This window comes from Hippichthys cyanospilos, chromosome 2 (genome assembly GCF_059441005.1).
Source record: "Hippichthys cyanospilos isolate Australia breed blue-spotted pipefish chromosome 2, RoL_Hcya_1.0, whole genome shotgun sequence".
In the NCBI taxonomy this organism is placed as follows: Eukaryota; Metazoa; Chordata; class Actinopteri; order Syngnathiformes; family Syngnathidae; genus Hippichthys; species Hippichthys cyanospilos.
Genome location: NC_142370.1, coordinates 15,171,840 through 15,196,301, shown reverse-complemented (window position 1 = coordinate 15,196,301; position 24,462 = coordinate 15,171,840). Strand labels below are relative to the sequence as shown.

The 24,462-nt window shown below is 41.3% G+C and overlaps 1 protein-coding gene across 3 annotated transcripts in view; it reads left to right on the top strand.

The window, feature by feature from the left end:
• Positions 1 to 1,862: 1,862 nt before the first annotated feature.
• espn (espin) overlaps positions 1,863 to 24,462 on the top strand; it is a 41,969-nt gene continuing 19,369 nt past the window's right edge. The window contains exons 1-8 of one of the 3 annotated variants that reach the window (XM_088407801.1): positions 1,863 to 2,547; positions 3,262 to 3,455; positions 14,607 to 14,793; positions 14,909 to 15,091; positions 15,366 to 15,497; positions 16,959 to 17,223; positions 17,672 to 17,946; positions 22,362 to 22,523. In XM_088407801.1, coding sequence (XP_088263927.1) covers positions 2,248 to 2,547; positions 3,262 to 3,455; positions 14,607 to 14,793; positions 14,909 to 15,091; positions 15,366 to 15,497; positions 16,959 to 17,223; positions 17,672 to 17,946; positions 22,362 to 22,523 — 1,698 coding nt within the window. In that variant the 5' untranslated portion in view covers positions 1,863 to 2,247. The remainder of the gene's footprint in view (positions 2,548 to 3,261; positions 3,456 to 14,606; positions 14,794 to 14,908; positions 15,092 to 15,365; positions 15,498 to 16,958; positions 17,224 to 17,671; positions 17,947 to 22,361; positions 22,524 to 24,462) is intronic. The other 2 variants (XM_088407800.1, XM_088407802.1) reach the window with 2 other exon arrangements.

The window sequence follows — 24,462 nt, the reverse complement described above, 5'->3', positions numbered from 1 at the left end:
TTGAATTAAAAATAAATACAATAAATATTTTAAATTAAAAATAAAAGTCACGGTATAGTAGGTTTTCCTGCAGTGTTCGATAAAAGGCTAATAAAACGAAAGAGAGACGGGTGCATACACAAAATCTGCACAAGTATTTATTTATTTTTTTGTACAGTCCACGTGTCAAACTTTGAATTTAATGTATGCTTGTAGAACTCCGTTCGTTCCTCGATGGCCGGTATCACGATCTTGATCATTGGAATCAGGCGTGTTGGAGCAGGAAACGTCGAAAACACAGGTTATCGGCAAGACATTACATAAACTAAATGCAACGCTAAAATAGGCTAATATTACAGGGTGTACTCATTATTTTATGCTGTTATGTACCTGTTTTAAATGAAAAACAATTGAGGAATACCTACTGAGCGTGTAGACTTTTTCCGGTGTCCAAACAGACAACGATTTGCATTATTTATGATTTGTGCTTGTGAATCCCACCAGGGAGTCCTTATTGTCCACTTTCTTGTACAATTAGTCAAGGTTCTCGGGGGAGTAATAACCCCCACCTCACATCCCCGATCTTACAAATCCCACTGGTGCAAGGTGTAAATGACAGTTGGGCCTGTATAACAGATGGTTCGGAGGGGCACGCGTCGAGCACGAGTCTGACAATATTAAGACCCCCACACACTAACTATTCACAGCATCTATTCACGCAACCCCCCCCCCCCCCCCCCCCACACACACACACACACACACACACACACACACACACACACACACACACACACATTCTTATATCACTACTAGCGCACGCCGATCCTACAGTCCGGCCCCGAAATCTTGCAAAATCTGATAGTATGAAGCACAGTTGGAATGAAACACCAAAGTTAAAGATGGATAAACTACTAAATTTCATAGATTTTAAGAGATCAATGTTTAAAAACTGTACACCTGTACAGGCCAACATTGTTTGTTGCCCGGCAGTAGAAACCCCGAATCAAGGAAACTGTTTAGTTTGCCCAATATTTTGTATTGGTTACAGTATTTTGAAAAAAGATATATAAACAACAATTGTAATAAATAGACATATACATATAGAAGCAATGCCCATATTGACGTTAACGCCGGTTCAAGAATAAAGCACAATTAACAATTATGCTCCCGGCGCTTTTCTGCCACCGTTTGGTGTCGCAAAGAATTACATCCATCCATCCAGCAAAAGCCAAATAGTGATAGTTATCCTTTTAAACATGTTCAAGGCCATCCCGAAATAAAAATGAATCTTCGACGTCTATAGCTGTCACTGGCATTGAATGAGTTCAGCTTTTGTTACGAGCGGTATCGTGTTTTTGCAGTTGCGTATTGCAGTGCAGACAAAATGATCATGTGAAAAATGCTCAATAGAGTCTGCATTTCTAATATTTCAGCGATATTGGGTGTCGCTTAGACAACATATATTTTGACGTTGTTTGTCAGGAAAATCTTTTGTTGTTAATGTTGATATTTATGATAATACGCAATAAGATGTGCAAAAAGAATGCACGCGTAATTTGCCAGAAAAAAACAGTTGACTGAAACCACAAGCCGCTAGGTGGCTATCTCATGTGCACATTGGACTTAAGTGAACTTGCTGTCACAGCTATACAGTATTATGTTACATAAATGGAGTGACGTTTCGCCCCCCCCGAAACAATTGTAGACTACATGGTTTGTGGCCCGAGCGCAGTAAAATGTGTGACCAAACGCCGCACGCACACCTTTCAGCACGACAATGTTCAACACTGGCCCTTTAACTCTTGAGCCGATTTTCAGAAAGCAACCACCTATAACAGGCTCAGCGATCCTCCTCCTGATGGATTATTTAACAGGCGCTCAGTCCCATGTCGCCATCTGCCAGAAGAGAAAAATACTCTCTGAGGCACATGATACGACTTAGTTGTTGGAAAACAAACTGGCTGAAGGAGTAAATGACATTCAAATAAGAAGGGTGCGCAACAGGTGTGCCTTTCAGGAAGACGCGCACCCGTGGGCAGGTCAGTTTTGAGTTTGACACGACTTATAATCATGGACTGATCGGCTGGGCACAGTGAGAAATTGAGTGCAAAATGAGACGAACGCTTCCCTGACGCCGAGGTTTTCGTCGCGTGAAGCAGTCGTACTCAAGTGAAACGGGATCGAGAGGGGACGTTGGTCGTCGTGCAGCTTGCAGCAGCAGCAGCAGCAGCAGCAGCAGCAGCAACAGCAGCAACAGCAGCAGCAGCCATGGTCATCGAAGGGGAGCGGACTCTGCTGGCCGCAAGACAAGGCGACGTGCAAACTCTCAAAGCTCAACTCGCGTCAAAGTCCCTCACCAGAGACGTGAAGGATGCACTTGGGGCCACTCCGGTCCACCACGCAGCCCGGGCGGGCAAACTGGCTTGCGTGCGCTTCCTGGTAGAGGAGGTCGGACTGCCCGGCCACTGCTTGGCCAACAACGGCGCGAGTCCGGCCCACGATGCCGCGGCCACTGGCAACCTGGCCTGCTTGCAGTGGCTCCTGACTCAGGGTGGATGTCGGCCACAGGTGAGTGGGCGACCAGCTAGTACTTGGGGTTCCTCTGTTGTCTTCGCATCAGCTGTGTATTACCAAGCCGAAATCAATTTAAAAACTTACTTTAGGTTGCAACTGAACCCTGTTAACTTTTCAGCCTCTTAGAGGAGAGTCACTAATATAAAGACAGACAAAGATGTACACACATGTACAGTAGTTTTCATTTTTAAGTTGCTTAATGTCTCATCAGAAAGACTAAAAAAAGGTGCACTCTTCAAAGACAAATTCAAGCACCATATTAGATGTACATCTTTGGCACAACACCTCAGAGCAGAACACCCTGCCCAAGCTGGAATTGAACCCAGGAGCTATATCCTGTGAGGCGGACATGAATATTAGTCTTCAGTCATTTAGTAATTTGATTTTCTAGTCAGGATACCTTTGTATGAAAAGTATCAGCTTCATCGCACCACTAACAGAAGCCATTGGGACAAATCATCAAATAGTACTTCCCCCACATTTAGTGATTGCATCCATTGCATTATTTGAATTGCTTGGAAAACATCTTTAGTCTGCGACTCTGTATGGGGAAATGACATTTTATCATTACGGGGTCATTAAAATCTCTGACCTTTCAGGTTATTTCAGGTTACCCTAATTATACAAAGGTCCTGACTGCAGTAATCACACTTATGGCTTGTTGAAATATTAAGAACATGCTGGCACTGCCGCCATGTTTTGTTCCAGGACAGAGACAGTTCTGGCGCCACCATTCTCCACCTGGCCTCCCGCTTCAGTCATCATGAGATCACAGACTGGCTGCTGAAGAGTGGGGAGGTGGACCCTGGGGCCGCCACTGACACAGGCGCCCTACCTGTTCACTACGCCGCTGCCAAGGGAGACCTGTGTTCGCTCCGACTGTTACTGGGGCACAGCCCAAAGTAAGAACAACAAGTTTTATCTCTGCAGGGGTTCATAAGCCTTCGTGTCCGTCTCTTCAAAACAGGGGCTGTTGATGTGACTTTGTTGGACAGTCTCTTATAAAATAGCCTATAAAATACGCAAGATTAATTTTCATTACAAATCACTCAATATAAAAAAAAAGACATAAAAGCCAAATGTAAAAATGAGCCATCTCGCCGTGCTACTTATCGTATACAAGATTGTGTGTTGAAAGTGCTGGTTTGTAGAAGTGGTCTAAGTATTTTCTCAGAATAATGAGAGTGGGTTTTATAGAATTTCAAAAACATCTCTTTAAATGTTCATCTAAAAAGCAAAGTATATTAATCTGTCTATTCTAACAGGGCTTTTGTATATCTAAAGATATAGCTAAAACGTTTGCGAGTGTCCATAAAGATAGCGGTAGTTTTGACCTCCTCAGGATGTGTTCAAGGTCACCATCGTTTTCCAAAATGACGCCTGAGGTTGCTAAAAGGTTATTTTACATCCAAAAATAACAAGATCACCAGATCGCTTTATGCGTGAAAGCTTTGTAAAAAGGATGTCAAGTGAAAATAAAAGTAAAATATGTTTTACGGGCCCCCACAAACCTAAATAAGGCATTTTTATTAAGATTGTGTGTCTGGAATAGGATTAGGAGAAAAATCTCCCCGTTTTTATCCATCTCAGGGGTTGGAGATTTTGCCACTGTTGGTCAATTGAAAACATCACAGTTGAGATAAAGAGACAATGTGTTAGATGTAGGCCGTTTTTCCATTACAGAGGTGCTGCATTTACCATTGTCAGTAGCTATAACAGACATGGCAGTCTCCGGAAAAGTGCCACCCGCCATGAAATATCGTTTAACAATAATAAGATCTACGATTATATTTAAAACATACTGTTGGTCGTTAAGAACACATTTATTTGTAGTTTTTAAATTTACAATCATTTCATGTATTCCTTTTTGAATGAAAAATGGTCCAAATCTTTCACATTGTCCCTTTAAGGCTCAGGAAATGACCAAACACAGCTCACCACACACAGCTGAGCAAATCTGATGTCATTTTCAGTCAACAGCAAAAACAGCCACCCCTTGAGATGGATTTTGCTGCTTTATAAACTACCCATGTATTTATTTCTCTTCTCGCATTTTGTCGTTTTAACAACCCCTGTAAAAAGAAAAACCTTCCAATAGTTAATATTTAGAGTCTCATCGGATATTCTTTGTGGACGGGTAGTTATGATCAAGCTCAAGGGCTGGGTACTTTTAGAATAAGTGCAACAAAAAGGCCAAAAGAAAAAGCAAAATCCAGCCAAAAAAGCAAACCATGCCCCAAGTTAAGGGGATTCTGACTAAACTTTGGCCGAGTATATATGCTAAGCGCTAACAAGTTATATTGCTCTCATTGGCTTCAGCTTTAAAGTTCTGAAAAAAAATCAGAGGCTTAATTTCCCCGAAGATATTCGACATTATTTCCTCATCATGGAATGGTATTTATTAGAAATATATATATATTGGTTAATCTATCTTGGCCAGCAACATAGTGACAGGCGGAAGATGTGAATTATATGACAGAAGGTACAGCCAATCTGTGTATTCACCTGTCACCATTCATACATGAGAATGACTCATGGCTTCCTGAGAGAAGATCACCTTTGTGTTCAGTTAAATAGGCCCAGATTTTACACTGGGTAAGTAAATTTAGACAAGGTTACATTTCATTTCATAAATTCATTTCATTCATACATTTTTGTTTGATGATTTGCAGGCAGAATTTTCTAATGTAAAATGGCTCAAGTGGACACTAACTTTAAGGCTCCATAGAAGAGAAATAGCTGCAATGGAGTCCCCACTAGTTATGTGTTAGATCTAATCAGCACCACTCAGTTGACCCATTCATTGGTTAAATGAAATGAACTTCAAAGTTGATACTCAGAAATAATGTGTTAAACACTTGAAGGGGAAAAACAAGGCAAAAGAGAAGAAGTCCTGCAAACGCAAAACCTCCTCAGATGCAAAAATGTCGCAGTACCTTCAAAGTACTGAGAGTTGAGTCTGTTGTACTTAGTAAACAAGTCAGAGCTGTTGCATAAACACCAGAGTGAATAAGCTTTGGGGCTCACGCTGGCAAAAGTACTTTCTAGTCTGGCGCTGGTCAGGTGCAAGCTGAACTTTGCTTTTTGGATTCCAATTTTGTAATCTAAATACTGTAAATCCAGTTTAGGATAAAACACCCTTTTAGAGGTTTCGAACTGAAAAAACAACTGCAACTTCCTTTTGCTACCCTTGTCAGTTATCCAAAATTATTTTCATATGTACTCTTGTCAAGACTAAGGCTTGCAGCTATCGAGTATTTTTGGTATTTGGATATCTTAGGGAAAATTTGAATTGAATATTGAATATTTGGATGAAAAAAATCAATAAGCATAGAAGACCAAATAAAACATTTCTATTTAGTTATAAATGACCACCTTTTACCATTTCTTGATGATCAACATTTTTTTTTCTTCAATGTAATCTGCACACACTCCTCAAGAATGATAACATTTTAGACAAATCTCAAAGCATCAATTTTGGTCTAACAGACCAATTTACTAGCTGTCAGAGCACATTCGAGTCTGCGTGGTTTGCTAAAATGTGATCAGTTGGAACGGCATCTGTGTCTGGCTGTCAGCATCAAAATGTCAAGTGATTTCTGTATCGTCTTTGGAGCAGTGCTAGCTAGCAGGTTATAACAGACACATCTATAATGGAGCCTAAACTATCGGCAAACACTTGAAACAGCTGGCATATGTCAATATGTTATTATGACACAGCTGAGAATAACTTTGAAATAAAAGCGCACGCAGCTCTTGTGTCCATACTGTATAGTTTCTGGTGTGTTTTATTGTCACGGAGAGCATTAATAACCGTTGCTGCGATTGGCTTGATATTCATTTTTTGACCTGTACACGAGTGAGTGCGTATCTGGGGCAAGGACAAACATGCCTAAAGCATTTTTCGAACCGATATACTTGAATTTCTCAGACTCGTTTTAGCCCTATTCTAGACATAAGGGTTGAGAGTGCAAGTGAGGTTTATTGACGTATTTGTGCAAATTCCGCTTGATACATACTGTCCTTAATCAGTCTACAGTCAGACCCGTTCATGGTTTGCAGAGATAACAGCAGACTCCATGATTGCCATGGACACTGCTAACACATTACTCAGGCTGCGTTGTCCATTCTAACAGACAAACTCTGCACACAGAGAGTTCCAAGCAGCAAAACAGCACAAATCATACAGCTAGCTTATCCCAATCAGCGACCAGTTTATTTGCAGTTCAGCAGGGGTTCGAGTGGCGACACAAACACACCCCTTTCAGCCAGCTTACGACAAAGCATCAGAGCCATCTGGTTTTGGCAAGAGTGGACATGGGGGGGATACAGAAATGGATCAAAAAGAGGGCTATTGATACATGATAAACTTTAGGTGTTCAGTATTTGTGCATGAACCTAAGCTAAGGTAATCTAATACGTGACATGCTGTCAAGATGTTGTAATCAGGAAGTCATGTTTCATGACACATTCGTGTCAAAACACCATAGACTATAGACTATATCCTCCTGAAAGCCAGCGTATTATTTCGTGTCCTCCGTTATGTCATTTTTGTCTCAGGGAGACCGCAAAGATAATAGCATCTAGAGCTAAAACAAGTTATTGAGTAAATCGATTCCCAAAACTTCTTGAGGGGATTTTACTTACTCCGTATACCCGCTTATTAGTGTCCACCTCAGAAAAAAGATGTCAACGTCTACAAGTTCCTTGGCATTTTTTTGTTTTTTTTATGTTGTTACCGGCCGCGTGTTGCGGTGTAACTTGATGTCTTTCTACTGCAGCTGTTGCTTCCGACCCCCAATAAAATTGAGACATAGTTCTTCTGAAATCATGTTGAATCCCCAATGCAGGCTGTTAACAAACGACATAATTATGCTGACGTGACAAATGACATTGACAAACGACACCTGTTGCCAGCGTTATAGCTGCATGTATGAGCTACTAGTTCCCAGCACTCTAGTGCTCAATACAGGCTGGCATGTTAGATGTAGATGACTGCACACTTTTTAACATGACACTTTTTAAGAAGATGACTTAAATGTGCTGTTTTGCCTGACAATGTCTTTTCTCAGATCAAACTTTACGGGGAGCAATTTGTCTAAAAATTACTGTGGGGAGCAATTTGTCTAAAAATTACTGTTTCTAGGGAGGAGTAGTGTGCCGCTAGACGCAGTTTAAATGGAAGAAGTATGAAAATAAGTTGGCCATTCTTAATTAAGAGCAAATGTATTATTTGGTCTTCTGTGTTTATAATCGTTTTTGACCAAGCAAAAAAAATATACTGTATATATATTTTTTATTTCCATCAGAATGCTCGACTTTCAATCAGATTTTTCGGCGGCAATTGGATAACTGCGGTCAAATTTGCATCCCACCCAAACACATGAAACATCATTTAAAAGGCCAGGTTCTTTAGTTAGCACACCAGGACTTGGTCTGGTACATATTGACCGAATCCAAATGCGCACCACAGTGGAAGGAAATTAATAGGCTGGGCTTAAGGAGAATATATTCTTCCTTTTAGCATTATTTATTACTCTTGGATTGTATATCGGTGATCATTAGAAATGTGAAGACGACACACTTTTTCCAACTGATTCCGATTTGTATGTCATGCATTGTCTTTTGCACTTGCAAAAAAAGGCAGCCCTTCCAATGTTTTCGAACGACACAGCTAGGTAGGTGCGCAACGGCTGAAAATTTAATGAGGCCCAAGGACAGATAGCTCCCTGATAGCCAGGGCCCCATTCGCTCTTGTCTCCCACCCCTCCTTGCTGTTTGTCACCATCTCCACAGCGACGCAAAGTAGCGCCAAGCCGCGATAAGCTAATGAGGAAAACAAATACGTCTGAATAGCCACAGCTCCACCGGCCACTGGCATTGTTTGCGGTGGAACGTTGCAACAGCGAGATAAGGATTCTTCTTTCAGTATTTATTGCAAACACCAATTTTATATCTGCGTTTTAAGAGGCAATCTGAGGGCTCCGTTTTGTTCTCGTTGAGGAATGGCGAGGATAACATGACCCCTGTGTTACATCATCGGTTTAGTACTTGGCATCGCAATGAGATGAAAAGAAATCGGTGTGCAGAGTGCATATTGTATGTTACACGTGGTGGGTCATTTTTTGAAGGCGGTAATATTTAGTTTTGTTAGAAGATATTCGGATGATAATTACAGCTTGCTTTGTGTTTTCAGCACAATACCAATAGCCACATGTCACATTACTCACTTTGACTTAAAAATAAAGTTAGGTTCATCTACAAATAAATAAATAAATAAAACACAAACTATTGCTTGGACTTGTGCAGGCTGCCAAAATAGTCATGTTGATTTATTTCAAGCGTTCATCTTTTTTCTTTTTTAATCATTGGCGATAAGGAAATAGGAACAATCTTTAGTAACTTAGTAATCGGCAGTCCACCCTACTCACTATTTTAATGATTGCCCCCGAGGGTAACCGCACTAAAGTTTCCTTGTAAAACTTTTTTAAAGTGTTGCTTTTACAGCTTCCTCAACACACCTCATCCCATTTTATATCCCAAGGATGACAACAGTTACAATGCAAGCGAGAAAACGAGATGGGATTCAGTCATATTAACCCCCTGTCATCGCATTGTGGAAAGCTTGCGTGTGTCTTTTAAATTTGGATGCAAATCCAAGTAGAAATGTTAACATTGTCGTTTGAGTTGTTCTCCATGACTCAGAGTATCAGGATCGGGCGTATTTAAAACCATATGCAATGCCACCAGTGCCCACCGCTCACGAAATAACGGGCCCTAAGAAGAAGCATTTAGACCAGCGGCCCCCTTCCCCCGGTCCGTGGATCAACCGGTACCGGGCCGCGTGGGCCGCACCCGAAATAATGTTTCGGAGATGATTTACTTGAATGGTACGCGTGCACCGAACGCGAACGAGGTGAAAAAGCGGAGCGTTTTGTATTGCAGTCAATGGAATTCGCGTGACTGCACGTCGGGCAACGCGATGGACTCGAATGGAGACTCGTCATGAGAAGCGAAATTTCGCCTTCCGCGTGAAGTTATTTCTTATTTACTTTTTCCGCGTTTCGAATCGCCACAGCCAATCAACTTCGGTAACATTCAACGGCTCACGCAGGGGGCAGGAATGATTCATGGCGGCCGCTGTGCGGTCACCCGGAGCGATCCAACACGGCCAGCTGAGCTTTCAATACGAAACAGAGCCAAGCAAGAGCCCTCACCTGGCTGGTCGAAAGGCGGAAGCGAGAACTTGGGACAATTGGTATGTGCAGCGTTTGCTTCACTTAACAGCTGTTGAACCGTAGTTACTGTGCTAAGCTAACGATAGCGCAGCATTGTCAGCACAATATTTAGCAGGATCCCGGGTACTCGATTGCGACATTGAAAGTTTTATTTTTTGGCAGGCGAGTATTGCCGCTAAGAATAAAGGTGCTGTCGGTGAAAATATTGGCTCTGTGACATCCCAGAAAAGTGAAAGTTCTCAGCAATGCTCTTCTTTCCGGATCTACCGTAAAGTGCACAGCAAGCTTGCTCCACTCCCCTCCCCTCTCCTCGCACGATTAAAAAATAAGTGGACAAAAACTACAACAGCGCCCCCCCCCCGCCGGTCCGCAATATAAATCACTATAAATCTGAGGCGTAGTGATAAGGATGATGTGGTTTTTAGAGCAGACAGCACCCCTCCCACCACCACCCCCGGTCCGCAGTCTAAATCTAAGCCGTCAACCAGGCCGTGGTGATCAAAAGGTTGGGGACCACTGATTTAGGCTACTCGACTATGTATCATGGACCAAGTTGAATTTCAAGTTGAATTTCTCATTCTTTTCATTTGAAGCCTGATAAGGAATTGACAACCCAAATACAGCTCTTGTTGGAGTTCTTTCATTTTCTTAGGTGAATGAGAAAAATTGGAAGAACTAGATTCCAGAGATTAGGTACTATTCTTCGATACCCAGTTGGACATTTGGTCTTACAGTTGCTGCAAGTATTTTGTACATAGCAATGGATCAAATTTTGGTACATATGCATATCTATGTTTGACACTCAAACGGTTACAAAGTCTATTTAAAATACATAAGTCAGCCCTTTTGCAGTCCCCGGGTAGAAGGGATGTGACAACATGTTTAATTGGTGGATTGTTCACCTTTCAACTCCCGTCAATAAAAGGCCTGTGAGTCTGCTGATAGCTGTACAAAAGTCTTGGGTAGTAAAATTTATCATGGATTCAGGCATATTTTACAAACGCTTCTTCGGGCGCACTTTAGTCTCTGAAATTGTTTAACTTTCATTTTGTAATATGCAATACAAGTCAAATGTCATTTCTCTGAAAAAAAGCTTTGGAAACAGCTTGAAAGACATCGTCCACTTTTTTAGCCATTTTCAGCAGTAAAAAGTTCAAATGTTGTCTCTCATTTATTCGAAAAGTAAATTATTTTTCAAGTACAATAATGCATTTAAAAACCTTTTTCTACCTGCTCTTAACTGAAAATAACATCACCTGTACTCAGTCACGGCTCATCTTGGTCATGTGACAATGATAAGCTGAGCTGTGATTGGTTGTTACCTGAAACTTCAGCACTTGTGGTCATTAATTGTGCATAAAAAATAATTGATCAAATAAATGATAAATGGACCTTTCTACCGCTGAAATGGTTAAAAAAAAAAAGGGGTGCCAAAATGAATGTTAAGTATTGATTGTACATTGTACAAAATTCTGTCATAAAATTATCTATAGACAAAATCTAAACTTTTTACTGCTTGGAAATGGCTAAGAGAATTATGTTTTTAATTTTTTATACCAAACAATATGCTGTTTTATTTAGGTAGGTAAAGCCTGTCATTCAGTAAAGATCCAATTCAGTAAATGGGGCGCAAATTTGGCTAACTTCCGATTATCTTCCTGGCTGGACTCATTATGCAAATCTCTGTCATAAAGATTTGGAATTTACAGATACGTGCTTATTTTAGTTGTTTTTCCCTCCTCTTCAGACTTTGTTTTGCAAGTAATTTCATAACACCTTTGTTACACCTCATGAATGATTAAATTCTCTGCCCACTTCCTGATGATAGAATTGCCCAATGCTTCATTTTATCATTTACAGATATTACCCCAGTGTTCCTTTGATAAAGCGAACTGGCAGCTTTATTTTAACATTTACCCATTCTAGGTCAGACAAGAACGCTTAAGAACGTTTGTGTGATGCCTATTGAGAGTTCATATGCTGCTTATCCACATGTAGCTTAGATGAAGGGTCTTTAGTCACTGGTGCATTGGCGTTAAGCTACATCCTATCAAGTGAAAGCTTGGCTGGGTCAGATTCGTCTGGACAGGATTGGAGCCGCGCCTTTTACTTTTTTTCCACCCTGTGTGTGGCTCGTCTCCACATACTCGGGCCACCTTCACCAGTGGTAACCCTTCAATAAGCACAAAGCCAGTCTGGCAAAGCCACTGCTGTGGTAATCCTCTTAGGAGACACATTGCTCATTTGTCAGTGTCCAGATAAAGCACAACTTTATAGGATTTAGTGGGAAGTGCCTGGTCACTCCTTGACCTTCCTTTGGAAGGATAGATACATGGGATTTTTCTTGGGATACCTGGCCAGGGGCTTCGGCCAAGAGAAGGGGTCAGGATTTGAAGTAGCACTGAGCGCTTGCCATAGAAAAAGGGTTATCCTGAAACTCTGACTATTGCTGAGTGCAGATGTAGGGAAAGGGTTGAACATGAACATTTGACTTAAGCAAGCATCTTTTGTTGTTTAAACACTCAGGTCATATGTTTCTTAGGTTTTGTTTTCAGAGGCTCTGTCTAAAGGTTTTGCATTGTCCTTTGAATACCAAACTCATCACCCGCATGGTAGGCCTTGAGATGATAGCGGTCAAAAGTCAAGTTTACTGGTATAGCTCTGAATCACCACAGTCTCAAAGGGCTTCGAAATCTCATGACAACGAGATCTCTGGGAAAAAGGAGACTTGATCTGTGAGATCAAAACAAACATGGCGGACAAAGTTGAAAAAAATGTTAGTCAGTGGTCAATAGGGGTGGGGGTCATTGACTCACGATTTGATTCCGATTTTGTGGTCTTCCATTTGATTCAGAATCGATTTTTGATTCAAAGCGATTTTTTTATTCAAAATGGTTCAATTAAAAATGATTTGTGCCTCGGAATCATCATACTACTTCAGTCTGCCTTGCAAGATAGAAAAACAAAGGGAAACATTTTATTTGACATTTATGAAGTTTTGATTTTGTATTAGCTTACTATTCTGTTTGAATATTTGTTCTTGGTTGATGCATCTAATTCACGTACCAGCACAATATTTAAAAGTGCATTTAGAATGGGGATAGTTGCCTGTTCGCTCAGTTGTTTGTGTCACGGAAGCAGTAGCTTCAGCAGGGAAGTCCAGACTTCCTTCTCCCCAGTCACTCCGTACAGCTCCTCCGGGGAGATCTTCTAGCGGTCCCAAACCATCCGAGAAACGTAGTCCCTTCGACGTGTCCTGGGTTGTCCCCGGGGACTCCTCCCAGTGGTACATCCCTGAAACATCTCCCTTGTGAGGCATCCAGGAGATATCCTTAACCAAATGCCCAAGCCACCTCAACTGACTCCCCTCACTGCGGAGGAACAGCAACTCAACTCAGTCCCTCACAGACTGAGCATCTCACGCTAATATTATGTTATATTATTAAATATTGCTTATTATCTTATACCATACTGCGCAAGCAAAGGGTTTTTTGTTTTCAGTCTCTATGAAATAATACAACAGTAAGACAGTTTGCAGAATAACTCTTTTCTATAAAACCTTATAAAACAGGAGTGCTCAATGCATCGATCACGGTCCATCAATTGATCGCCAAGGTACTATCGGTACATCACATGACACTGTGCAACATGCAAACACACACACACACACACACAGTCGCAAACAACGTTGCTAAAATATAATGGCAGATGCAAAAATGTAACAAGTTACAGTATATATAATATACTAATAATTTCACCCAAACCACTTCTGTTATTCAGATTAAGAATACATTTTTTTTTACTGATGTCTATGCATTTATTAAGTGAAAGCAGGTGTGTGTGCTGCAGTGGACGATTGCGTGGCGACATCATGCTACAGGGCAGCATAAATCGTGGTAGAATGATCGTTGTCCAGCCAAGAAGTTGGGCATTCGATCCACAACCATTTTGACCGTGTCAAAGTGTCCTTCAGCAGGATATTGAAGTGCCACATCATTAGTAGATAAACGGGTTGTTTCTGTAAAGCACTTTGAGTATCTGTAGAAAAGTGCTTTATAATTGAAAGAGTATTTAACATATAAATGTGCGTGCTTCTGCCTTGGACAGCCTCACTCCCGACGTGGCCGGGATAAGATGTTTACATTAAAAACAATTCAAGTCAGTTGTCATAGTTGTTTTATCAAGCAATGCTGTTTAATTCATTGTAAAGATTGCTTGCTTTGTTTTGAGCACTTGTTGTGGTCACCAGGGGACATTCTGCAGCCGTTGACCGTCGAAGGACTACGCTATTATTCCTAACGCCGATTAGCATACTCACTTACTTGCGGTGCTGAGATGTAGCTGCTGAAAAAGTAGCTTTTGGAGCAGAAACCTTTTGGCTCACTTGTTCTTCTTATAAAAGGATTCAAAAAGGTGCACATATAGGAGTTTATTTTAACAGTCTGTGTCATTTATGGTATCAGTGGACAGTGGCTTGTCAAAGATTCCAGAATCATAATTGGCAGACACATGTCTTGTTAATACAACACACCACCAATAATGTGCTGTATTATTATTTAATTTTGTTCACAGTTCAATCTTTTTAGGAATCTGATGTATATAATTGGAGACATGTTATATATCTCAAAAGTTTAGTTACCTTAGTACATTGACAACACTTTTGATAAACTGTATGGTCAAGTAGGTCAAATGGCTTTAAATAAACTGATAGGCCTGTTTTCATCTTCCCTTTGTTTTTAGTGCACTGGATGCACCTTTATATTCTGACGAGCACAGATCCTAATATAATCTTCTTCTTCTCTCCTTCCGCTATAGTTTTATCAACTCCCAAACTAAGAATGGTGCCACACCGCTCTACCTTGCTTGCCAGGAGGGCCATTTGGAGGTTATCCAATACCTGGTCAAGGACTGTGGAGCTGATCCACTCATCAGAGCCAATGATGGGATGACACCCCTGCATGCTGCTTCCCAAATGGGCCACAACACAGTTATCGTCTGGCTGGTATGCATGCAAGGAATGCTTTTCTTACTGTTTGAGATACTGTATTAATATAAAATTGATCAATTTAATCGACAGTTGTTGACGTTTCGAAATAAATCCACAAGTGTTTCTTCAGATGAGTTTCACAGAGATCAGTCTGATGGATAAGGATGGCGACGGGGCCACAGCCATGCACTTTGCAGCCAGTCGCGGTCACGCAAAAGTTCTCAGCTGGTTGCTCCTACACGGCGGCGAGATAGTCACTGACAACTGGGGAGGGACCCCCCTTCACGATGCTGCAGAGAACGGTGAACTTGAGGTGAATAGTTGTGCTACTTTTTCCTGTGAAGTTAAAATGTACTGTACCTGTGCTGCTGAGAAGAAAAAATATACATGGGGTGGATGAACAGTTTTAAGCATCAAAGAGCGCATGCTCTCTTAAGTATGCTTTGAGGGGTCTCGAACCGGTCTGTTTGAATTTTGATCATGAATACTAAGTGTTTGGACTATTTCAGAGGAACCTGTCAGTGAAAACTTTATTCATGATAGCTCCAAGTGCACTGATCTAATGTATGGCTTGTATCCCCTCTCAGTGCTGTCAGATTCTGGTGGTCAATGGGGTGGACCTGGGCATCAGGGACCAGGATGGCTTCACGGGGGCAGACCTGGCTGAATACAATGGACACTTTCAGTGTGCCAAGTATTTGCGCACTGTCGAGAACATGGTGAGCAATGGAATGAACCTGAGACCTTTCTCTCTATGTCTTCGGGATTAAAGTGTTTAAAGCTACTGAATATATAATTATAGTATGTTGTATGCCATACACCACAATGAATTAGACTTATTACAAATAGCACGCGATCTGTGTCTGTGCACAAATTGAACCAGTGGGAGCTGTGCTCATACAGGTCAAGACACTGACATACATTGACATACGCTACCTGTTAACGGTGTTTACCGGTGGCTTGGGCTCCGTTATACAGTAGTGGTGTCCAGCAGAGATTAGCTGTTAGCTTGGGATGGATGTAAATGCCTGCACACCTCGATGCTGACAGCCTGACACAGTTGCTTCCCACTTATCACATTGGACAAACCATGCTGACACAAATATGCTTTACCAGCTGGCTTCACAGACCAAAATTTATGGGGAGAGATTTGAAGGAGGAGGATAGTTGTGTGTTGCTAAGCACAGTTGAAATGTAAGTAAACAAACTGTTGACCATCAAAAATGTAAAACGGTTTGTCAGTCGTTCAAGTGAAAACATGTGATTTGGTTTCCTGTATTTAAAATTATTTTTCACCAGGCAAAAAAAATATGCATAATTTATTTTCATCCCAATACATTTGATTCGAATATCCTGTAGGATATCAAATTTCCAGTAGGATACCAAAAACACTCAATAAACTGCATTCCTAAGGAATTGCACTTCATTAAATTTCAAAGTGCATTTGTAGTTATCATATTTTCTTTTAGGCCATCAGCTTCCACAAGCTATGTTACAAATCATCACAAGTAATCCTGGTCTGGCACAATATGTCCCAATAGGGCCAAAATGGAGCATTACAAAACACGTGTCTGTACAGTGCAAGTATTAACAGTTGAACAATGAAACTCCCAAGAGGCCGGTCGAATAATAACTCTTCTGCAATCAACTGTGTGGGAAACATATTCAGCCTCTTGTACTCGCTGTCAGTAGGGACAAGTGAGCTGTGTGTGTGTGTGTGTGCGCGCGCGTGCGTGTGTGTGCGCGTGTGTGTGTGTGTGCGCGCGTGCGTGTGTGTGCGCACGTGTGTGAGGGCCCCAGAGGATCTACAGTATGATCAGCTGAGATCTTTCATTAGTGTGACACAATTAAATCCAAATTGAATTCCATTGTATCATTCAAAGCTTGTGGGTGTAATTACAAAAAGTATTTGAACAATGATACTTTTTGTGATTTTTACATTTCTAAATCAGTGAGGTGGCTTAGAAATAGAACAGTTAAGCTGTGTTTCAAAGGTTATAACGTTTCATTGAAATATGGCATTTTTAGTCATTATTCTGAGTGCATTGATTAAAAAAAAATGTGGACTACTGAATCATAAGAGACAGGTGGAGGAAATGATGAAAACCTTTGGGCCACAAGACCCATGAATGGAATTGTTCTGTCCATCATCAAACAATACTTTTTATGCCCTTCAACAGAGTGTGGAGCACCGAGTTTTGTCTCGGGACCCCTCGCTTGACCTCGAGTACAAGGAACCTGAAAACAAGCAGCAGGATTCTGGCCTTTCATCCCCAAACACCACCATGCCCCCTACTAGCCAAGCGGCCCACTTCGACATTAGTTCACCAGCCAGCTCCTTATCTAACTACGGCTCTTCCAACTCCAGCCAGTCCAGCACGGGGGAGAAGAGGTGCAGCTTATCGTTGTCTCGAGGCCCACAGCTGAACGCAGTCGCACACACAGGTCAACTTTTATACTAATACAAATTATAATCCTCTTATATTTCATCTTCAATTGGACTCAAAGGTTGCCTAAGGTGACTTGAACTTCATACAGAAGTATGCACTATCCGGCAATGATAGAATAATTTGACAGACAATATTAGTAGTCAGAAGATCTGATCTAAGTTGCGTTCTCTTGTTTATGAACCTGTATTTAAAATAGAGGCAAAATCTTGAGCAAATTTGCCTTGGTTTATTTAATTCAAAGGCGCGATACCCGTGCTGCCCTCTAGTGGTCAAACAGTAGACAGAGGCTTCCAGTAAGTCATGATGGGGTACGTTCAAAAGGGAATTATCTTGGTTTTATCACGTAATGCATCGTTCCCTGGTTCATGGAATAAAAGCATGAGTTGAAATAGAATATGTCAACAGTGTACATGGGAATAAAAGGGTCTGTTTCATTGTTTCAGGTGCATCAGACACAGCCATTTCTGGCATGCAAGCGTACATGGACATGCTAAATCCAGACATCGACCCAGATAGGCCCAAGAAGAGTCACGACTCTGTTTCGACGCTACCACCTCCACCCACATATCCACCCCCACCTCCCCCGCACTCTCCTCCGCTCCCCCCGCCACCCCCGGGCTATCCGGCACCAAAGCCCCCTCAGGAGGCCTCATCTGCTGAGTTTTTGAAAGTGAAGAGCAACTTGCGCCATGTGGAGGGTAACAACAAGAAGAAGGAGGTAAATGCAATGATGCAAATTGAAAACCAGAATACAGAGCAGTTGGACAGTTGTACATAAATATATATATATATATATATATATATATATATATATATATATATATATATATATATATATATATCATGCAGTGCAATAAATTCATTGCACAGGTGAACCTGAGGCTGCTCCCATTTGTTTGAGTTCAGGTCATGAAAAAATGGAATCAAAAACAGCATCTTTCTGTTTGACATACAAAGTAGCTAAATAAGTGCAAATGTCATTTAAGAATGTCTCTGTAGCTGACGAATCCCAAAGAAGACAACTCGAATGAGTGACTGGAACACATTTGCCACCATCTGCCATTTCCCCTTGTTCCACATCAGTGGGACGATTGCTGTTGTGTAACAGTGGTCACAAAGATGTAATTGTGTTAGCACGCTCACATGGCTAATGAAGACGCTCATTACCGAGGGAAGCCTCAGAGTTGGCACACTGTGCTGACTGTGATGGGTATGAACTCAATTACTGTAATTAATCTGGCCACCGATCACTCAAAATAGCGACCAGGTAAAATCAGCATCAACACCCTGAAATGGTTGACAAGAATTCAAGTCATATATTGCTCAGGGCTTTCAGTATTATTATGGGGGGGATCGACCCCCAAATTTTCCATCCATCCATCCATCCATCCATCCATCCATCCATCCATTCATTTTCTGTAGCAGCTGATCCTCTCTATGTTTGCTGGCTTGCTGATGCCAGCTGTCTATGGGTTGTAGGCAGTGGACACCCTGAACTGGTTGTCAGCCAATTGCAGGGCACACAGGGACGAACAACCATTCGCGTCCCCAATCACACCTAAGGACATTTTAGTGTGACCAATACACCTACAGTACCTTGCATGCTTTCATAATGTGGAAGGAAGCTGGAGTGCCAGAGAGAACCCACACAGGCATGGGGAGACATGCAAACTCCACAGAGGAAGGCCAGAGCAAGCTGGAATTGAACTTGGGACTCTGAACTGTGAGGCAGAGTTGCTAACCACCTTCCCTTCACCCATATGAATGGCGCATACTCATATAAGACAAGCATTAACCAGTCTATACAGTAAATGGTTTCGCCAACGATGTTTGGCACTAATGTCAGTTAGTGGTAGTGAAAGTGTCCGAACGCTTAAGACTGTCTCCAATAGGTGAGCTCAGTGAATGTGTGCATCAGTCATGTGGGAGGGTAGATTTTAATTAGTCTCACTCCTCCTCTTTTTACCCAGAAGACCAGACGGGCCGAGTCCCCATTAACAATTTAATCTAAGCCTCTCCTTGGGAGGCACATAACACGTGCGCACACACACACACATGCTCATAGTGTGAGCGTGCACAATAAACATCGTCATCCAAAAATATTTACTCTGGGTGCCATAGCAACAGGGAACACTTAACTCATCCAGGCGGTCGAATGAACTACCTCATTTGCGTCCACTAAGTGAAATGTTTGCGTGAATCGGGCAAACAAATGCCACGGTCGTCATTCTTTGGAGCTTTACCACAGCTGTCCACAGTTGATGGACTTTGAGATATGTGATTAGGAAGTTTTCCCTTATTTGCACTGCTCCGTACAAAGTACTGAGGCCTTTGAGATTAGCAGCACTACGGCGAGTGTAGCACCCGGGTCTTTGTGCTTTACATAACTGGGCAAGTGGGCCAATGCCTGTGGAGTGCAGGCCAGGGGTGACATCATCACAGCGCAAAGCTGGCCCATCAGGTTATTAATGAGGCCTTTGCGTAAAGTGAGAGGGGCAGGTAGAGTGACAGGTGTAGCGCTGAGCGGAGAGAAGAGGTGACGCTTTGGATCTGGTGACAGCAACTCTCCGTACTCCGCTGGGCTTCGTGGCCGAGGCTCTGTGGAGACCAAGGGAAAAGGCTAGGAGACGCTAAGCGTCAAGGTAAGGTGTTAAAAACTGGGAGGCTTTCCAAATCCTAAATTAATGACCGGGGCAATGTTGCGTAGTAGGTTTCGTTGTCTTTGATAGTGTTTTTAAGTTAAAGGTTTCAGATTTCAGATAGTGGCTAAAGAGTCCCTGAACGTGTTGCACCTTTTGTTTTGCTATGTTTAAACACTCCCTACTGGCTTGGCTTTACTGATTGTTGTGAGGTATAGATGTTGGTTCTTAAGGAATAAAAACGACCTACTTCTTCATTGTGTTTAACAGTATGAGGTTGAACAACACAAGTCAATGTGCTTTAGAACAGCAGTTCTAAAATGGGGGTACAAGACCTTTGGAAGTCCCCAAGGACACTGAAGGGGAACGTGAGATTTCAATTAAGTTACAGAAAACCTAATTGAATGCATTTTAATGCCAGGATGGCCATTTTTTTCTAATTAAGAACAAATGAATTTGAAATGAGAAAAAAACATATTTCTAAAATGTGTAATAGTCACTTTGCTTTGTAAAACAGTGTTTGCCTTTGTATTTTGTTCAAATTTGGTACAGATGTGCAAATGTCATTAGTGATTAAACCAGTGCTTCTCAAATAGTGGGGTGGGCCCCCCTGGGGGGCATGTGGCGATGCCAGGGGGGTGTGAATGTCCCCAGGGGAAAGGGTTTGTTTTTGTTATGTGAAGTTTGATTGGCATCTTTTTTTCAAGCACTTTGATGCACTTGGGGGTTTTTTTCTGCTTAGACAAACCTTTAACTTGTATAAATGCTGTGAAATTGTAGTTAACAGTTGTTGGTTTTTTTTATATTCCTTTTTCATTTTGTCAATGTTAAAAAGAATACAGTTCTAGGCATACAATTGTTATAGACAAAAATCTTTTTTATGGTTGGCGTGGCAAGTGGCGGGGGGCGGGTTCCCTTTCTTAGGGGGTGTTTTGCAAAATATAATTGAGACGCATTGGATTAAACAGATGATGTTATCAATCAAGTTTCTGGAGTTGCCAAATAAACTATGTGTAGCGGTAACACTACAAACACAGTAGTTCAAAAGTTTTATATATCAGACATGGATTAACATTCAAAGGTTGCAAACCACCACTGCCTCAGAGGGTAGTGACTGGACAAACTAACGCAATGCATATGATCGAGTACAATACTGCATGCGATAATAATAATAATGCAAAAGAAGGCTGTCGAGGTGTTTCGAAGTTTTTAGATGTGAACAATGTGTAATGGGGGTAAGTGGTGGAGTGGTGTGGTTCTTCAAAGGTTTTGCTGTTGCTGACCCATCTCTCTGCTAATCCTAATCAATCCATCTATCTTGTGTCCGTGCCGATCACATTACCACCCCACCTCTCCAACGACTGCCCAGTCAACAAAAGTTACTAGGCTCATCAGAGTTCTGAACGAGGCGCCTCAAAAGAAAAAGAGAGCGAGAGAGAGAGAGAGACAGAGAGGAGGGGGAGCTGTCCTCTTAGTTTAACACACAATGGATGTCTGAGAGTCTTTTCAAGTGAGCCCATTAAGCATATTTACAAATGCTGTGGTATGTCTTTACTGTTGATACGTCATGAAACCATTATTCTTCACCATTATTCTTGTCATTTGTTTAAGCCTTTGACTATAACTATACAGTTAACACGTTTTTTTCATTTTTCTCTTTTTTAAGTATGATCATTAAGAACATCCAAACAAATACGTATAGATGGAGAATCGGGTTTATGCTGTCTTTTGGAGAAGGGTGCAAATGATCTCTTTCTTTTTAGGAAAACAATTATAAAATTGGTTCCACGGCATCCCCAAATGTGTCCGGCACTTAACGTTTATCCAAAACCCAAAATAAGAATATTGTGGTTAAACATAAAATCTGAGATGTGTGTTTTCAGTGGACAACACCACGATGAAATTCTATAAATTAGGGGGCCAGTAATGGGATTGCCCTGACATGAAGCACCGTGTTACGTACGGTCTACGTTCCACTGCTAATTCATATAGATGATTTCATTGTGACTTTAATATCCGATCCTTAGATCTTAAGATCCGACTCCAAGAGGTAGTGTAGAGGGAAAGTCAAAGTTCTCTGTGGCACTGTGGTACGTGCCTCAGGCGACTCTTTCACTTCAGGTTGTACATAAACTCTTATGCTGCCGTGTGGTTCTTATCTGAAACACAAATGCCAACAGTGCATTGGAGCTGAATACAAGCCTTGTTCATTTATTAAAATAAAGCTGCTTTGTCCATTGGAGTGTGCTAATCTGGAGAGAAAATCCATAAAGCAATGCGTTGTCCCAACCCTTTCAGCAGAGCCAATATTGGGCAAAATATTGGAGGTTAAAAAAAATAAAAACTACTGCCCTTCCTTAAAATCCTTACAGTTAAACACAAACACACATTAGCAAAGGACATGTTCATGCAATAAACTAAATTCAACATTTGGGATTTACAGAATCTTTAAGAAATACAGACTTTGCTTCAATTCTTTCATTTCTCTCTGTAGCATCTTACAGTAGGAGAAAGTCACGACAAATTGCGGCGTGTAGACTCCAACAGAAAGTCGAGGAGCTTCAATAAGGAGCCGAGCACTGGGGACTACTACAAGACCCTGGGGAGCGACACCGTCGAGCTCCGTGGGAGCAAAGTCATGGCACCAAAGGAGGAGGTACCCGTCACAAGTCGCATAGTACATACTGTGGCTCACTTTTCTCTCCCCAGAATGTTTCTGTCTGCAATCGCATGCAGGGCGAGGTCAACAACCAAAAATTAATTCCATGTGAGAGCAGGTTGTGTCAAATCAGCTTGCTCTGATGTTTTGGCACTGTTCTGTGATTTTTTTTTGTTTTTATTTATTCATTTATTTTTTTATGATTTATGAAAGATTGGTAAAAGAGTCCGGAAAACAAATTGTCCTTTGACTTTCTTTTATTTGAAGCTTCAAAGACACACGTTTTAACAGAGCAGTCTGGCTGTCTGTAAGAGAGTGTGAAGGGACAAGTGAATAAGGAGATTCTTATCCAATCAAAGGAGTGAACTCCTACACGATATAAACCAGCCTTAAACACAAATAAACACCCCTCTGTTCAACGTGTTTCCGGTCCGCAGAGTAGAATTAGTTACAACAGGAAGGGAGGAGAGTATCCTAAAAAATAAAATGTCTGTGTTGAGCTCATTTATCTGTCAAGGTCATCTCATTCTAGCCACATAGAGACTTCTCATTAATGTTAAGTGAAAGAGTCTTTGTTAAAACAAAACCAGGTGGTCAGTGAACCAAAGGAAAAAAAAAAAGTACTAATACTTACTTTCCATCACACTGGTTACATAATCCTTCATCCTTTTGAGCTTTTTGTTTGCCACATGATGCAAACTGCCCCCTCATTCACGGTTGTGCCTCCACCTTGCTGTATAAACTGTCATACAAGCTACAATGGAACACACGTGGACAATCGGCCCATCAAGGGCTTAGCTCAAAGTCATCATGGCTTACTGTATTAAAAGGACAATAGAGCTGACTAATATTTGGGATTCAGTGTGGTAGCTTGCGTCATAAGTGGCAAGTTTATATAAATGTTCTGTGTGCTCATCCAAAAAAATACATACTTGGAAATTTGTATATACAGTACACACACACACAAACACACACACACACACACACACACATATATATATATATATATAGACACCGTAAGTATTCTCTAGTAAGGAATCCTATATTTGCATTGTCCAATCTTTCCTTATAACACAATTTGCTTATGTAGGAAACAACGATACATGTCCTGCGTGAACATGTTCAAGTATGTTAACAAAATACATTACACGTGTAACAAGATGAGCAATAAATACAAAAATATATTGTCCAAAACCTCTTGGTGACACAAAAACGACAGTATTTAGAACATGTACTGTGTATATGAACTGGAAAATGCAAAAAAATGGTCCAAAAGATTTACTGTTTGTATGGTTTATAAAAGAACGCCAATACAGTACTATACTTAACTTCATTGTTGTACGCTGTACTTTATTTTCAATGTTGAGTTTTGAACATCTTCGGAAAAGAATGAGTCTATTTTGAATTATTGTGTTGGCTTCATTTCAAATGTTTGCCTGCATTTCATACAGTTGTGTTGCTAATTGCAATTAATTGTCCCGTTGATCATAGCTGAGGTCAGGTTATTCTTGCGCGTCGAGCCACAAGTAATTTCCTCTGAGAAGGTAAATTTCCAGAATACTAAGCAAGAATGACTTTCTTGTTTTTCAAAGTCTCGTAGATTTGAGTCTTTCTAACGCCGACCGTCTCCCGCTACGCTCAGTCGGTTTACAACTCGGACAAGACTGGTAAGACTGGCTCCTGGTATGACATCGACCAATCAGTTGTAATCCACTCTTGCCTTCATTGGTCATTGTAGGTCGACACCAGGAAACAATCACGTGTCTTGTAGGACCGCCAGCGGCATGTCGGTTTACAGTAAACTATCGTTTGTTTGGCATGCAGGAAACCCTCACAGCACATCTTTCCGCAATATAGCTGTTTTCTTTTTGGAATGGGGAAAAAAAAAAACACAAAGCAAAGGTCGCGAAATATGAAGCGCGACGTGGTGAGGGAA